The sequence below is a fragment of the Castor canadensis genome, chromosome 5 (genome assembly GCF_047511655.1).
Source record: "Castor canadensis chromosome 5, mCasCan1.hap1v2, whole genome shotgun sequence".
NCBI classification, from domain to species: Eukaryota; Metazoa; Chordata; class Mammalia; order Rodentia; family Castoridae; genus Castor; species Castor canadensis.
In genome coordinates, this window is record NC_133390.1 from 71,637,059 (window position 1) to 71,654,550 (window position 17,492).

The following is a 17,492-nucleotide window of genomic DNA, read 5'->3' on the forward strand; positions in this document are numbered from 1 at the left end:
CTTGAAAACTGCCTCTGTACTGAACGTGTACAGACTTTTTCTTCTTGTCATTATTCTCTAGGCAATACAATATAACAACTATTTACACAGCATTTGCATTGTCCTAGGTATTATAAGTCACCTAGAGAAGACTTAAAGAATGTGGGGAGAGTGTGCATAATTTATATGGAAATACAGCATCATTTTCTATAAGGGAAGTGGGTTTGTGTAACTCCACTGTGTGTCTGAAGCCATTACCTCTGCCCCCCCATCTCTGTCTCTGTCTCTCTCTCTCTCTCTTTGTGCATCAGAGATAGGAGTTTAGAGCTGAAGAAGTTTTCAAAACAAACCAAATGAGCAACTGGTCCTCATCCTCAAAATAAAATTTTTTAAAAAGGAGAAGGGGATCATTTTGAGTGCCAATCATTTCTAACTGGAGCCAGAAAAGCCTCTGCATCTCACTAAAGGTGGCTGCTCCTCAAGGCAATTGCACCAACCCCGATCCTGCTCTCTGGAGATTTGGGCCTTCTCCTTTTACACCTAAGCTACTTGCTGATCAAGTCAACTAGATCAGGGAACTTTGACAAACATTTAAGACTAGTATAATCATCCTCGTTCATTCCAATGTGGAAATTCCAGGTAGAGAGAGTGGGATGGAAACAGCTAATATTGCCATTTGTTGCATCTCACAATTACAAGTCCACTCTTTTCCGAGCAGAACTCAGCACATCAGGGTCTGGGCAGATGAGTCTGCAGCATTTGTGATGTCCTCATCAGTTATGGGACAAATAGAGGGCTATAACCTAGTTTGGAACTAATAAATCGAGAACCTACCAGACTTTTTTTTTTTTCATTTTTCTTTTATTATTCATATGTGCATACAAGGCTTGGTTCATTTCTCCCCCCTGCCCCCACCCCCTCTCTTACCACCCACTCCACCCCCTCCCGCTCCCCCCCTCAATACCCAGCAGAAACTATTTTGCCCTTATCTCTAATCTTGTTGTAGAGAGAGTATAAGCAATAATAGGAAGGAACAAGGGGTTTTGCTGGTTGAGATAAGGATAGCTATATAGGGCATTGACTCACATTGATTTCCTGTGCGTGGCCTACCAGACTTAAGTAGCTTTCTTTCCCCTTTCCTGAGTAAGGGGCTCTTCCTTGCCTGTGAGCACAGAAAGAGGAAGTTGGCTTCCAACCAGAACACAATCCTCTGTAGCAGACCACTTGGCTCAATCATGTCTTCCCTGGTTGCTTCCCAGAACTGCTCTCTTCTGGTCACCTGGCTGAATAGGACACATCAACTACAGTAGTAACCATTCCGGTAGAGGGGTTATTTTGTTTGTTTACTTGTTTTTGTTTCTGCTGTTGCCAGATCTACCCTGACAGAGCCAGTTTTCCACTGAGCTAAACTACCCATTCAACTGTTTATTGAACACACCTATTGATAACTCTTATTTAGTGGGGTCTTGTTTTAAAATTCATTTTATATGTGCATTTAATCTTTAGTCATGCAAAGTAGGCAAGGTTATCCTCATTTTTTTCTTTTCTTTCTTATTTTTTCCCTTGGTGCTACTGGGGTTTGACCTCAGGGCCTTACAGTTGCTTGGCAGGCACTCCACCGCTTGAGCCACTCTGCCAGCCCCTAATTTTTCAATAGAGGAGATAGGTTCAGAGAAGTTAGGTGACTTCCCATAGTCACATAGGCTGGAGCTTGACTTCAGCTATGACTCCCAAACCCATAGTTTCTATTACTGTGATCTAAGGACACTTGTTCTTTGGCATAAAGAAGTTTGTGTGTCATGGGCAATGGCCCTGAGCTTTCAACCTGGGAGCAAGGCCAGCCTATCCTGGGCTTATATGTTTCCTTTTCCTGTCCAGTTCAGCATTTGCATTTGTGCTTTTGTGACCTTAGTCCCTATGATACTCAACTGCAACATATGGCAGACAGAGGATCAAGGACTTTTGGGTGCCCACTGGTGTTGGGTTCTGGGTCCTTCAAGTGCCCTGAAGCTTGGAAGTTTCTTGCTGCTGTTGCAAGGCTGTCTGCTTGACAAGTGTATTTTTATCACTTGCAGTGGTGCCCAGATCCTGTGGTGTTGGCTTTGGCCCTGAAGATGGTATAGTAGGCAGGAAAATGTAAAATGTAAGTTGGGAGAATTGAGAGAGCTTCAGAATGGGAGAGGCTCAAAGTGCTAAGAAAAGGAAAATTGGAACTTTTTCTCCAGAAATGTAAGTGGACTCCAACCTTTCATCCATTGCTTTTGTCTCTTAGGTAATTCCCTGGGCAGTCTGTGAGAGCCACAGGCCTCATTTCATACCTATGGCTTCTCCTCACCACACTAAAACATCTCCTCGAGCCAAGCTGGCTTCAGATGACTTCCTAATGTCTTTACATACATGGCCTCACTTGGTCCTAGGTCATAGGCTGGGCATTCCCATTTTAATAGGACTCAAAGAGACAGAGCCCTCAGCTAATCAGCAGCAAAGCTGCCACTAAGCCCTTCCTCCTGGCTTGAATCCAGTTCTCCTGTTGCACAAAGATGATGTTACTTATACCCTACCTCCAATCTGGTCCTTGCCTCTTCAACACTTACCTCTACAAGCATTTTGAGCACTTGATTTACTCCAACAACCTAATTAATCCTCCTACCACATCCTAATCCACTGACATCCTGTCCCTGAGTCATTCTCCACTTCAACCAAGTGATCTTCCCAAAAAGCAAATCTGGCTGTGTCACTTCGCTATGGTCCTCTACGGTCTGCAGAATGAAACCCCAGGCCTCCAGAGTGGTGTGATGTAGCCCTTACCCAAATTGCCCGTCTCATAAGGCCACATCTTCTTGCACCCCTTGTGATCCACACACCTTTCTCCCTGGTGCACCTGCTCATCTCCCTAGAGCTACTCCTCGCTACTCAATCTCCTCAACCATCCCTACCTGTATCTGTTTGGCCTGTCTTACAGGAGGGCCTCTTGGAGTACCCTCTGCCTGGCTGGCTTTGAACTCTCAGAGCAGCTTTCTTATGTCCCATTCACCTCTAGGTGTTCTTTGAGGACTTTGTAGTATTCATCTGGGTCCCCAGAATGCAAAATAGTTTCTAGGCCATACAGGTGTAGGTTAATTAAAGACATGTGGCTGAGGTGTAGGCTCCTGCCTTGCCTAATTTCTGTGTCCTTCCTTTATGTAAAGCTCAGGTTTGCCTCTCCCCAAACCTTCAGGTATTTGATACAGGTCTTCAGACAAAACTAATACAACCTCTAATTCACCTTTTTTCTGATAGGCTTATTAACATAATTATTAGAAATTCTGGTTGAATTCAGACTGGCCAATGTGCACTGTGTCTCCTTACACTGCCCACACATTCAATCGAAGGGTCAAAGGGCATAACTCTTTTACCAATCAAAATGCAGTGCTGACCTTTCCCACCCTAGCGCTCAGAATCCCTATAACTAGTTGTTTACGTGCATGCAGACTTTGTATCCATCCCTTCCGGCTTTTCCTCTGGGACTGTTTCTGTGGCGGTTTAGACTGGAGCCTCTGCATCAAATCCTCTCTCTGCCATTCACTACCTAGGTGTTTGGAGTAACCTATAAAACTTCTCTCTCCTGTGATTTTCCCATCTATAAAATGGAGATAACACGCCTGCACCACACAGGATGCTGTAAGAATTAAACGTGCCTAGAAACATGTGGAATAATGCAGGCAAAGCACTCAGTGCACCTGGCACACAACAGTCACCCAATAAATGTTAGCTAAGGAAGAAGCCCTCCTCTTTATTGAGTAAATTGTTTTCTCTTATTGATGCAAAGTTATTTATGTTTCCACTTAAATGTACTCACATAAGTTTAAATAGGCACTTAGTTCAAAGTCTGAAGCTGGTTTGACATAGTTTATGGGTCTCTACAATTTTTAAAAAAACTGACAGGTAAGGGCTGGATGTGGTGACACACTCCTGTAATCTCTAGTACTCGGGAGGCAGAGATTGGGAAAATCACAGTCTGAGGCAAGCCCTAGGCAAAAAGCACAAGACTCTATCTAAAAAAATTACTGAAGCAAAGAAAAAAGGCTTGGGTGTGGCTCAAGTGGTAGAGCACCTGATTAGCAAGTACAAGACCCCGAGTTCCACCAAAAAAAGTACCACCAAAAAACACCTGACACATAATATTTATACATATTTATGGGATTACAGCACAGTGACTTGATGCATGTATGCAATGTTTAATGATCAAATCAAGGTGATTATCATGAACATCTCAAACATTTGTCACAACTATGTGCTAGGAACCTTGGAGAGCATCTAGTTATTTTAGACATATCGTACATCATTGAAGACTGCAGTTGCCCTGCACACGACTGGGAACATGAGCGATATTTCTGTGTTTGGCTTATTTCACTCAATATGATGTCTTCTAGTTCCATTGTGTTGTTTGTGTTTTTGAAGATGACAGGATTTCATCCTTTTTATCACTGAGTAATACTCCATTGTGTGTACTCCACATTTTCTTTCTGCATTCATCAGCTGATGGACACCTTGATTGACTCTGTAGCTCAGTTATTGTGAACAGTGCCACCATAAACATGGGAGTGCAGGTGTCTAGATACAATAATTTCATTTCCTTTGGATATATACCCAATAGTGGGACTGCTAGAACATATGGCAGTTTTATTTTTCATTCTTTGAAGAACTTCCATGCTGTTTTCCATAATTGCTGTACAATTTACATTCCCACCAACAGTGGACAGCCCCCTTCCTGCATCCTTACCAGCACTTGTTTAGTTGGCTTTTTTTTTTTTTTTTTTTTGGTGGCACTGGGGTTTGAACTCGGGGCCTCACACTTGCTGGACAGGCACTCTTACAACTTGAGCCACTTTGCCAGCCCTTTTTTTTTGTGATGGGTTTTTTCAAGATAGGATCTCGTGAACTATTGGCTCAAGCTGGCTTCAAACCTGGATCCTCCTGATCTCTACCTCCTGAGTAGCCACGATTACAGGTGTGAGCCACCACCACCTGGCTCTTTAGTCTTTTGCTAACAACCATGCTAACTGGGGTGAAATGAAAGTTTGTAGTGGTTTTGATTTACATTTCAGTGATGGCTACTGATGTGATTTGCCAGTGATTTGCATTTCAGTGATGGCACTGTTTCATGTACTCCGTGGCCACTAGTATGTGCATTTCAGTGATGGCTAGTGATGTGATGGCTAGTGATTTGCATTTCGGCGATGGCATTGTTCCATGTACTCACTAGCTGCTAGTATGTGTTCTTTCAAGAAATGTTTATTAGTCAAGCCAATAGTATTTACTATTGAAATTGTATAGCTAAATTTACATGTAATCTAAGTATTACAGAAAGTGATTAAATATGAATATTAAAGATTTGCTTTTGGGAAAATTAAACGATAAAGTCGAATTGTTAAAAAATTACTGCTGAGTTGGGTTTGAATAGGATAACTTTAAAAAAGTGTGAGAGAAAAATGATGAAAACTAGAAGTTTTGCATTCCAGTGGCTTTCAAAGTGCCCATGCTTCATTCTGCACTACTGAGACTCACACTGGAAAGTGAAGAGGATGCCTGACAGACACAGTCCCAACTGCAGACCCACAGATAAAAAAAAAAAAAAAAAAACAGGCACTGTCCCACAGTCCAGACACCACAGAGCTTTGTGGGTTTAAGTTAAAATGTTTAAAGTTCACATCCAGGACGTCTTTGACAGCTTTTCAACTACTCAGTCAATTATTCATCCCAGTCACACCTCCAACACAGTTTCTTCCAGATTATATCAGACTCCAAGTCCAGGACAGACTTAAATCCTTTTCATGGTTACTCAAATAACATTGTTGCAGTTGATTCAGCCTGAGTCAACTGTGTCACATGTCATCCATTTCCAAAATCTATTCTGTGTCCAAAAGATGAAGCTTGGGTCACAACCCAAGTTTTTAAAGGGCTGTTCAAATACCACTGACATAGAAGAACTTCTATACTTAAGAAGAAAAAGAACAAGTAGTTGAATAGAAAAATGAGCCAAGGACAAGAACAGACAACTCACAAATAGCTAATAAACAAGGAGATGTGCCCAACCTTGCTAGGCAGTACCCATTAAAAATGGTATACCATTTAGAATGAAAAATGGTTAATGCTATCATATGGTTTTGGCAAGGTGTGGGCATCAAATTTCCCTGAGGTAGTAGAAGCAATAATTTTCTACACATGCATGAAAAAAATTTTTTGGCAGTACTGGGTTTTGAACTTGGGGCCGTGCACTTGCTTAAGCAGGCTCTCTACCACTTGAGCCATGTCCCCAACCATTTTTGCTTTAGTTATTTTTCAGGTAGGGTCTCCTTTTTTTCCCCTCAGGCTAGCCTTAGACCATGATCCTTCTACCAAAGCCTCCCTCGTAGCTGGCATTACAAAGGTGCTCCAACATGCTTAGCTTATTGGTTGAAATGGAGTCTCATGAACTCCCCCCACCCCATAGGCCTCAAACTTCCATCTTCCCAATATCTGCCTCTTGAGTAGCTGAAGTTACAGGCATGAGCCACTGCTCTTGGCCCATATATAAATTTTTAATCTTTTTTTTTTTTTTGGTGGTGGTCCCGGGGTTTGAACTCAGGGCTTTGCACTTGCTAGGCAGGCACTCCATCACTTGAGTCAAACCTCCACCCCATATATACTTTTCAGTAATAGTTCTTCAACATTTTCAGACATAATTAGAAAAAAAACCTTCCCCCTCCAAATAAAGGAATTTCACTGAGTTAAGTGTGATTCTGATGGGACTTTATTTTGTTGTTGTTTTTGGTGGTACTGGGGTTTGAACTCAGGGCCTCCCGCTTGCTGAGCCACTCCTCCAGCCCTTAAGCATGAGTCTGAAACTAAAATTCCCGCGATGTTGTGAGCAATGCACATCACTGAGCTCAGCACATGCTCTCTGAAGAAAACTATTCTCAAGAACGATGGTTAAGATGTCCCTCCTCCAGCTCTGCACTTCCACCTCAGGTGGCAGAGCAACCTTCATGTCCCCCAGGCCCAGCACAGGGCTCCAGTTCAGAGGCATGGGGGAAGGCAGGCAGCTGAGCACCTGCATCACTTTCTTCCCCTCAATAGTAGTGTTCCCCACGTTCTTATCTACGAGGCCTCTGTGGTAATGAAATGGGGACAGTTTGTCTCTCGCATTCTTTGACTGAGACATTGCTATGTCTCCAGCCTCTCATGCTTGAAACAGACTTGATGGTATTTGAGCCCTTGTGACACCCAGAACTTGCAGCAAAATAAAGACTGAGCTTCTTGGGAGGATCTGGAGCCAAGGACATAGTGTTCTATCTATACAATGAAATGCAGATTTCCCAATAAAAGGCAAAAAACTTGACTTCTGGAGGGAGGTTGCATAGAATGGAAAAGAATTCCAGCTGCTTAAATTTATGGCACTGAAAAAATCACTGTCTGAGGCTATTTCTTGTGCTTGAGCCCAAGGCTCTGTCATCCTGCCACAGACTGTAAAAATATCCACTCCCAGAGCACTCCTTCCTTGAAGCTATGCCCCAAAACTGTCTAAATTGGTCAGGAAACACAGAGGTTCACTCTAGATGCCTCCTCTTCTGAAATTAAGAGCATTTTAGCCAAACTAATGCTAGGCGAGATGTACAGGAGGCTACACTTAGTTGAAACCTGCTTGGACCCTGTGTTTTTATGTCAAGATCATGAAGGAAATCCTCCTTCCTGCTCTAAATGTGAAAGAAGAGTGCTATAAAACACAAGTTGTCCAGGCTCTGAGGTCTACCACAATAAGTTCTGGAGTGAGACTGCTAGGTTCCCACCTTGGCACCATTGCTTCTAGCCATGTACCCATGCCAATCTCCTGACATCCCTCTCCCTTTAATTCCCTATTTGCAACACAGGGGTACTAACAGAGCTCAACTGTGTTAGTCAGCTTTCCATTACTATAATAAACACCTGAGACAATCAATTTATAAAGGAACAATGTTTACTTTGGCTCACAGTTTTAGAGGCTTAGTCCCTGATGGATTGGCTCCATTGCTTTGGGCCTGTGGCAGCACATCATGGTGGGAACCATGGTAGAGGAAAACTGCTCACTTTACGGTTAAAGCAAAAAGGAAAAAGAAGAAAGGACTGGGGTCTCACTATCCCCCTCAAGGCCACATGCTCAATGATCAGAACACTACCTACTGGTCCCACCTAGACACAGCTCTGCCACCAATTGTTACTACCACCTTGGTGCTGCTCTGCCACCACCCCCCCACAGTGCCAAGCTGGGGACCAAGCCTTGTTCTTGGCAGACAGGTGAGTCTTCGGAGAACACAAGATCCAAACTACAATAGCGTCACCTCATGAGGTCATCACAAGGAGCAAGTGAGTTTGTGCATTTGAAGAGCTGCTCCCATGGTAAACACTCATGTTGGTTAGTACTACTGGAAGGGAAAATGTTGTGGACATGGAGATGTTGAAAGACCTGAATGTCTGCCATTGGTTTGACAATCCATGCAGAAGGCATGTATTCATATGCTCTGTCCAAGCTCTCTTTGGTCATTTCATGTGTTCGCCCATTTATGTCTGGCATTTACCACATACCTCTTTGTGACAGGAGTTTCAAGTCCTCCTATAGATACTCACAGTGCTAAGTTAATCACAGAAAACACCTACTCCATTGTTCATGCACTCTGCAACTGGTTTGCATGCTTGCTAAGTATTCATTATGTGACAGATAATCTAGAAGGTTCTTCAAAACACATAAACATGCCAGACTCTGCTCTGAAGAAGCTCAGTTAGTGAAGAGGGATGTAGGAGAATAGACACAGCTCACCATTAAGCCCTGGTTGGAAGGTGACAGATTTCACCCCAGGTATCTCTGCAGATTGACACTGGTGAGGACGTGGTAAGACCCCTGTGGCAGTTTTAATACATATAGGTAAGGGACTGTGTCCCCTCTTTGAATGTGAGCAGGCTGAAAAATACTTTGACCAATAGAAATTGACAGAAGTGCCATGTGACCCTTTTCTTTCCCCCTCCTGGGGATTGAACTCATGGATTTGCATTTGCTATGCAAGTGCTCTACTGTTTAGCCACACTTATAGCAGTTTTTGTTCAGTTATTTTGGACATAGAGTTTTCCTTTATGCCTAGGCTGGCCTGGACCATGATCCTCCTATTTTATACTTCCTGCAATAGCTGGGATGACAATTGTGTGCCACCATGCCCAGATTTTTCTGTTTAGATAGGGTTTTGTGAACTTTTTGCCTGGGCTGGCCTGGAACCATGATCCTCCCCATCTCAGCCTCTTAAGTAGCTAAGATTGTAGGCATGAGCCACTGGCTTCCAGCCTGTGTGATTTCTGAAGCTAGGTTATAAAAGATCAGACAGCCTCTACCTGGTTCTCACTGAATTCCCCTCTCCAAATGGTCCTGTTGGAACACTCCTTCTAGAAACCTCACCATACTGTGAGAAAGCCCAGGCCACATAGAGAAGCCACATGTAGGTACTCTGGCTGTGTCCCAGCTCAGCTCAGCCTTCAAGAGTCATTTCAGTCCAGGCACCAAAGGGTGGTGAATAAGAAGCCTCCACTGATTCTAGCCTGCAGCTATTTGAGTCACCCTAGGCATCTGGGTCTTCACAAGTCATCCCTGCCATGTCCATGTCAAATTCCTGACCCACAGAACCCCTGAGTATAATAAAATCATGCCACTACATGGAGGAATATTTTGTTACCAGCACTGAAGAACTGGAACAATCCCTACAGAAGCAGGGGCTACTTCCTCGCCAGTCTAGAACGGGGGCTGGAGACAACAAAGAGTGACATCCCTCAAAATCAACAACTACTACACCTCTTATTTTTTTTTGGCAATACTAGAGTTTGAATACCGCTTGAGCCACTCCACCAGCCCTATAACACCTCTTTTAAAATTTTTACTCCACTTACCAAGTTTATAATACCTTCATTCATTCAATATTCAACAAATACACATTGAGTGCTACTCTGTGAAAGGCAAAACTACTTTAGTGTTGGATAAAAATCTTTGCCCTCAAGGAGTTCACCATTTAGTGGAGAAAAGAGATTAAAAAGTGAGACAAGTAAAATAAAACCATGTTGGATAGGAGCTGAGTACAAGACAAAAAACAAAACAAAACGAAAAAAAAAACCCAACAAAGCCAAGAGAGGGGACATGAACTATCAAAAGGTTGGAATTTTAGAAAGGGTGGCCAGTAAAGGCCTCCTGGAAAAGGTGATTTGAATAAAGTCCTGTTGGAAATGTCTGGGGTGGGAAATACCAGGCTTCATCAGCTGTCCCCTCCTCAGATTCCTCCTCATGTCACCTGCTCACACCCAGCACCCAGACAGACCTCAGGACAACCCATTAGGCACAAGTTGCTTGGGCCTCTCTAAAACATCTAGAAGTATTCTGTTCTACAAGAAACATCCACAAAAGGGTTATTTAGCAATATGGAACAAAAGCAAAACGGAGGATCATACTTTTAACCTAGTAATGCTTTTCTTGGAATGTAACCCAAGGAAATGATACAACAGAGAAAATAAACCATTTGGACAAAGATAATTATAGCAGTGCTACTCATAATAGTGGAATAAAATTGTACACCTTAATTACAGAACAATAAAAAGAGTATTATAATAATACCAAACATTTTATGAGTGCTTAATACGTGCCAGGCACTGGGCCATCCACTTTGTTGGATTCTCTTATTTAACCCTCACAAACACCTTGTGAGATACCTTCTTTCTAGCAAAAGAAACTTGTTCAAAGTCACACAGTGATGAAGTAGCAAGTGACCACTATTTTATACCCTCTACTTATTTTGAGTCATGACCTTACTGTGGCCATCAGATCTTGGATAAGTTTCTTTTAATTTCTGTAAGCCTCAGACCATCAACTGTAAAATGGGAACACAAGCCACATCACAGTGTAGAGAACTTTCTCAAGCTCTGTTCCTATGGACCTAACTGGGGTGACTGGAGATGCAGAAATGACAAACAATAGACAAACATGCACGAAGGTGGGATCAGGTGTGCTGGGCACTTGGATGGAGATGCACAACAGCCTCGTCGCTTCCTTTTTTAAATAACTCTTCTTTTACTTCTTTTCTCTATTTTTAAAACCTTACTCCTAAAGTCTTTCTTCTTTTCTATTCTTTAAAACCTCTTTCCTTAGACTCACATTGTCCTGTATTTTCTTTAATCTCTTTTAAAGTCTTGGCCCTCAGACTTGCACTGTCCCATGCTCCCTTTTAAAGTCTCGGTGCTCAGACTTGCACTGTCCCATGTTTCCTATAATCTCTAGCATAACTCGGCAGCAGCAGTGTCATTTTGTGGCAGGCTCCTTGCAAGTTGCCAACCAATCAATCCATCCCCCATCAAAAAAACCCTTCCATCAACCCCCCCCCAAAAAAAAACCTTACCTGCTCCTTCACCAAGTCTTGCATATCCAGTGGTAAAGAAGGAGGTGGAACAACAGTTCTCAGGAGGGGTGTGACATTGTAACAAGAGAAACCTGCATTCCTACTTCTCTGAACATAAACAACTTAGGAAAAGCAGCTGTGCTGCATTTTGCCTTCACCCCCTTCTGCAGCTGGGGCCATGCCAAACTCAGCCTGTAGATTATTGAGCACAACTGTGCTCATGTCAAGTTCTCATAGGCCTCTCATAATCTGCTCCCCACCTCACAGGATTGACAAAAGTTAAATACAAAATGTCTGAAAGCAGTAAATGATAAAGCATTACATAAATGAAATGTATGTACAGACCATCAATGGTGATGCTGAACATCTTATTTGGTAGGTCAGATTCTGGCCTATTTTATAGGTCAAGTTATGCAATAAAGAATTAACATTATTTTAATCAGGACTGTTACAAGGAGATCTGTGTTTTAATGCTGTTTTATGGTCCAATAATACAAGATTATCTCAGAGTTACAAAATTGGAACTTTATCTAATTCCAGATCCTCAAGTTTTATGAACTGTCTAGTAAAACCATGGTGCAACTGATCCAGAGGGCAGGGTGGCCTTGGTCTGGGTTGGGCTGGATGGCCTGGAAGCAGCAGTGTCCTTAACTCACTGACTTTCTGCAGAAGAGGCAGGGTCCTAGAATCTTAGCAAGAGGAAAGCAGAGACTCCAGAACACATGAAGAGGTGAGGCGTTCCGAAGACAGTTGGAGATGACTCCTCGTTCCTCCACTGCTGGGTGGTCATAAGAAAGTTAGTCTTGTTGCCAGGTCCTCGGGGCCTAGATCCACCAAATCCTAGGCAAATTTACAATTGGTTCCATCAAACTGGAACTGGAGCCAGCCCAGGTTCCCATCCAGAGAACATGGATGAATAACAGAAGACAGAAGGCTCAAAGCATCACCCAGGCCAAGAAGTCACCCCTTCTTTACTCCAGAGTAAAATCAGAGACCTGGCCCTTAAATCATCCCTACCCACCCTTCAGTCCAGAAATATACAAGGTGGAAGAAAGTTACCACCTGGCTCTTCCCAAATCCTAGTTGTGTTAGTTACTTTCCTTCTTTATAAAAAATATCTAAAATAACCAACTTAAAAAGAGAAAAGATTTATTTTGGACACACAGTTTTGTAGGTTCCAGTCTATGATTGGTTGGCCCTATAATTTTGGGCCTGTGGCAGTATATCATGGTGAGAACCATGGTAGAGCAAAACTTTTCACTTCATGGTCAAAACAAAAAAGAGGAAGAGGAAGGGGCTGGGGGTCCCACAATCCCCTACAAAGCATGCATACAGTGAACCTAAACATCTTCCATAAGCCCCCATCTTTTAAAAGTTCCACACTTCCCAGTATCACCATTCTGGGGGTTAAGTCTTTAACATATAAACCTTCAGGGGACACTGGAGATCCAAACTATGGTACTAGTCGTCTAAGGGATTTTCCCTATAGGTTTTCAATTTGACTTGGTCCACCATTCCCCCTCACCTTGCCCAGCCCAGGAAGGGACCGTAGATACAGGTGGTGTTAATGTAACCCTCTTAACAATGCTGGGAGGTTGTGAGCATCTCCATTTTATATGTGAGTGAACTGAAGTTCAGAGTAGTTAAATAATGTGCCCAGATTCATCCATCTGATAAGATATCATGTGGGATTTAAACCCAGGTCTGTCAGCTCCAGACCCTTCCCATCAACCCATATGCAGCCCTCCCAATCAGTGAGAAGGACAATGCAAAGTATTTGCACAAAATCTGTCTAGTGAGCTGCGTCACCATGCCTCTATCTGGTCCACACTCCACAGACATGAGGATCAGTCAGAAGCCAGATGGGCATGGCCCTTCCTGTTCCACCCCTCACACACACAGAGAACTCGTTGGTGAAAAGGGACCTCAGCCCTAAAAAATAGCTGATTGAGCTGTTTAAGAACGCTGTAATGGGGATGGCACAAGGAGGCCTGAGCTCCTGCACCTGGCAGCCATGGTGCCAACCACAACCCTCAGGAAAAGAAGAGTAATTAGAAGGCAGAGCCCACAGACAAAATTGAGTCTCATTTCCAAAATAGTCCTCAAAATGAAAATCTGTGTGGAGTTCCAGTGACAGCACTTCAGCCTGACTCTTCCACAGAACCCAATCTCCTGCAGGCCCCCAAGGGACCCATGCAGGGACTGCAGCCTAGGTTCCACCAGTGGGCACAGCTGTTCCTATCCAGCCACAAATGCTCACTAGCCATTTGCTATATGGTACCACTGTGGCCCTGCCCTGAGAAGCTCACAGCAGTAACAACACAAGCTGAGAAACAAAGACAGGACCAAATGCTCTAAACCAAGTGAAATTTATCTCCAGAATGCAGCTCACCTGCTCAACAGGTGAAAAAAATCAATCAACGTAATTCACCATATTAACAGACTAAAGCAATAGTAGGCAAACTATGACCCATGGGCAAAATCCAGCCTGTGGGGTTTTTTTTGTAAATAAAGTTTTATTGAAATGTATCTATGCTCATACATTCACATATTCTCTATGGCTGTTTTCAAGCTACAGAGGCACAGATGAATAGTGATAAAGCTGGTATAGCCTACAAAGTCAAAAATACATCTGTCTCTTTGTAAAAAAGTTCACTCTTACTCCAAACTATTAGAATAAAATCCTTTTTATCCATCAAACTATAGCAACTCCAACTCCCTTTACTTATTCTATAGACTATGTTGGGAGAAGATGAGCAATATAGTCCTAGACCATTATTGCTGGAAGACCAGGCCTCTGCTTCCCACGAAGAAAATAGCTCAGGTATGACTTCTGTTCCTCTTCCCCTCTCGTCCGATCCCCAGGCAGAAGTCTTGGAGCTCTCTGGAAGAATGTGGCACAGAATTTTTACTAAAGCTTTCATAATAAATGCTTGGAGACAGGAAAACTAGTTCTATACCTCCATGTCCCCCTTCCTAACCCCTTGCCCCAGAAAAGGAGAACCCTGGAGGTTATCAGAAAAGAAGAAAAGCCTCAAGTCAATGACCTAGGCATCCACTTTAGCAAACTAGAAAAGGAAGAGAAATTATACCCAAAGCACAAAGAAGAAATAATAAAGAGAAGAAACCAATGAAATTAAAAACAGAAAAATATAGAAACAAAATCAATGACACCAACATCTGGGTTTTTTGAAAGGACTAACAAAATTGACAACCTTTACCAGACTGACCAAGAGCAAAAGAGAAGATACAAACTAAGTATCATGAATGAAAAAGGAGACATCACTAGAATTCCCAAAGGCATTAAAAGTATAATAGGCAAATATTATGAGCATTTATAAACATTCTACCTCTTATATGAAATTTAAAAATCACTCAAAAGACACAAACTGTAACCTGAACAATCCTATATTTATTAAAGAAGTTAATTTGTTAAACCATCCTACAAAAAATTAAAAACTTCAGGCTCAGAGGGCTTCGTTGGATAATAATTCTATACAAACTCTTCTAGAAAATAGGAGGGAACACTTCCCAGCTATCATGAATGTCCCACTTCCCTAACACCAAAATCAGACAAGAGATATTATAAGAAAACTGATTTAACCTATAATCCTAGCTACTCAGGAGGCAGAGATTAGGAGGATCGCGGTTCCAAAGCCAGCCTAAGCAAACAGTTTGCGAGACCCTATCTTGAAAAAACCCATCACAAAAAAGAGCTGGTGGAGTGGGTGAAGGTGTAGACTCTGAGTTCAAGCCCCAGCACCACAAAAATAAAAGAAAACTGGTTCAAAAACTGGGCACCAAAAACCCTGACCAAATGTTAGCAAGCTGAATCCAGCAATACATAAAAAGATTAATAATATATAATGACCAAGTAGAGTTTATTCCTGGAATGTAAGGCTGGTCAAACATTGGAAAATCAATGTGATTCAGCATATCAACAGACAAAAGCAGGAATCAGAAACCTATGACTGGGCAAACTGACCCAAAGGCATAATGTACTCTGTAGTGTATTTCTGTAGGTAAAGTTTACTGGGACAGCCATACCCACTCATTTATGTATTGTCTAGGGCTGTCACATGACAATGGCAGAGTTGAGTCATTGAGTGGAACAGAGATTTATGAGAGTTGAGTAAGGTTTGAACAGAGTGAGAACTGACAGTCCACAAAGGCTAAAATATTTACTACATGGCTGCTATGACTTTTGTTCACTCCCACAACACATCTGACACCAAATGTGTAAGTTTTTTTCCTCTCACACCAACCAAGTCTCTTGGACTCCAGACACCAACTGGGAATCTTACAATTTCAACTCAATTCCGACACTAACTGGTGCTAGCATCAGATCCTACAAGTTAAGAACTCAGTCTCACAAGACTATTCCCATCTCAGATGTCATGCCCAAGTGGTGGGTCACTCATATTTATGACTGACCAGCTATAAGTCAGGGGTTCCACAAACCTTCTCTTCAGGTTCAATAATTTGCTAGAACAGCTTACAGAACTCAGGAACATGCTTTATTATAAATACAGGTTTATTATAAATACAGGTCAGAGCTGGGATGTAACTCAGCGGTAGATTCCTCACCTAGCATGCGTGAGGCCCTGGGGTCAATTCCCAGCTCCAAAAAAGTAAAGACAAAGGACTGATAACCAGAATATACAAGGAGCTCAAAACACTAAACTCCCCCAAAATAAATGAACCAATAAAGAAATGGGCAACTGAACTAAACAGAACATTTTCAAAAGAAGAAATTCAAATGGCCAAAAAACACATGAAAAAATGCTCACTATCTCTAGCCATAAAGCCAATGCAAATCAAAACCACACTAAGAATCCACCAACAGGTGTTGGGGAGGATGTGGGGAAAAAGGAACCCTCATACACTGCTGATGGGAATGCAAGCTAGTGCAACCACTCTGGAAAACAATATGAAGGCTTCTTAAAAATCTAAACATAGATCTGTCATATGATCCAGCAATCCCAGTCTTAGGGGTATACCCAAAGGAATGTGACTCAGGTTACTCCAGAGGCACCTGCACACCCATGTTTATTGCAGCACTATTCACAATAGCCAAGTTATGGAAATAGCCAAGATGCCCCACTACTGACAAATGGATTAAGAAAATGTGGTATTTATAAACAATGGAATTTTACTCAGCCATGAAGAAGAATGAAATCTTATCATTCACAAGTAAATGGATGGAACTGGAGAACATCATCTTGAGTGAGGTTAGCCAGACTCAGAAGACCAAAAATCATATATTGTCTCTCACATGAGGACTTTAGATCTAGGGCAAAGGCAGTAATATTGTTGGACTTGGGTCACACACTAACGGGAGTACACATACGGGAGGAATGGGGATAGGTAGGAAACCCAAAACTTGAAAGTGTTTGATGTCCCAATTGCAGAGGAACTAATACAATAACCTTAAAACAACAGAGGTCAATATGGGAAGGTGACTGGGAAGTAGTAAAGAGGTCTGGTAGATATGAATCAAATTGGGTTATAATACACTTGTGCATGGAAGCAATGCTAGGAATCTCTCTGTATAGCTATCCTTATCTCAACTAGCAAAAATGCTGTCTTTCTTATTATTGTTTATGTCTTCTCTTCAACAAAATTGGAGAAAAGGGCAGAATAGGTTCTGCCTGGAAGTGAGTGGGGTAGGCGGGGAGAGACAGGGAGCAAGGGGAGAAATGGCCCAAACAATGTATGCACATATGAATAAATGAATAAAGAAAAAAAGTTCAAGAATACAACTCAGGAACAGCCAAGTGAATGAGATACACAGGACAACACATGTGAGAAGGGGCCTGGAGCTTCTGGGCTCTCTTCAGGCACATCACTTTGCCAGTATCTCAATGTGAATACCACCCCAGAAACTCTCAAAATCCCTTCATTTAGGGTTTTTCATTGAAGTTCTGTGACATCAGAATGATTTATTAAATCACTGGCCATCAGTGATTAACTGAATCTTCACTCCCTCTTTTCTCCCTGAAGCTTAGGAAGCATGCTGAAAGTTTTAACTTTCACATGGTTGGTGACTCTGACAACTAATCCAACTCAGAAACTATGTAGGGACCCTACAAGTGT

The 17,492-nt window shown here is 42.4% G+C and overlaps 2 protein-coding genes across 2 annotated transcripts in view; both read right to left on the reverse strand.

The window, feature by feature from the left end:
- Mylk (myosin light chain kinase) overlaps positions 1–17,492 on the reverse strand; it is a 257,786-nt gene that overhangs the window by 229,443 nt on the left and 10,851 nt on the right. The window lies entirely within an intron of this gene.
- The window catches only part of Ccdc14 (coiled-coil domain containing 14), a 92,636-nt gene continuing 76,174 nt past the window's right edge, over positions 1,031–17,492 (reverse strand). The window contains exon 13 of the mRNA XM_074073306.1: positions 1,031–14,280. Coding sequence (XP_073929407.1) covers positions 14,217–14,280 — 64 coding nt within the window. The 3' untranslated portion in view covers positions 1,031–14,216. The remainder of the gene's footprint in view (positions 14,281–17,492) is intronic.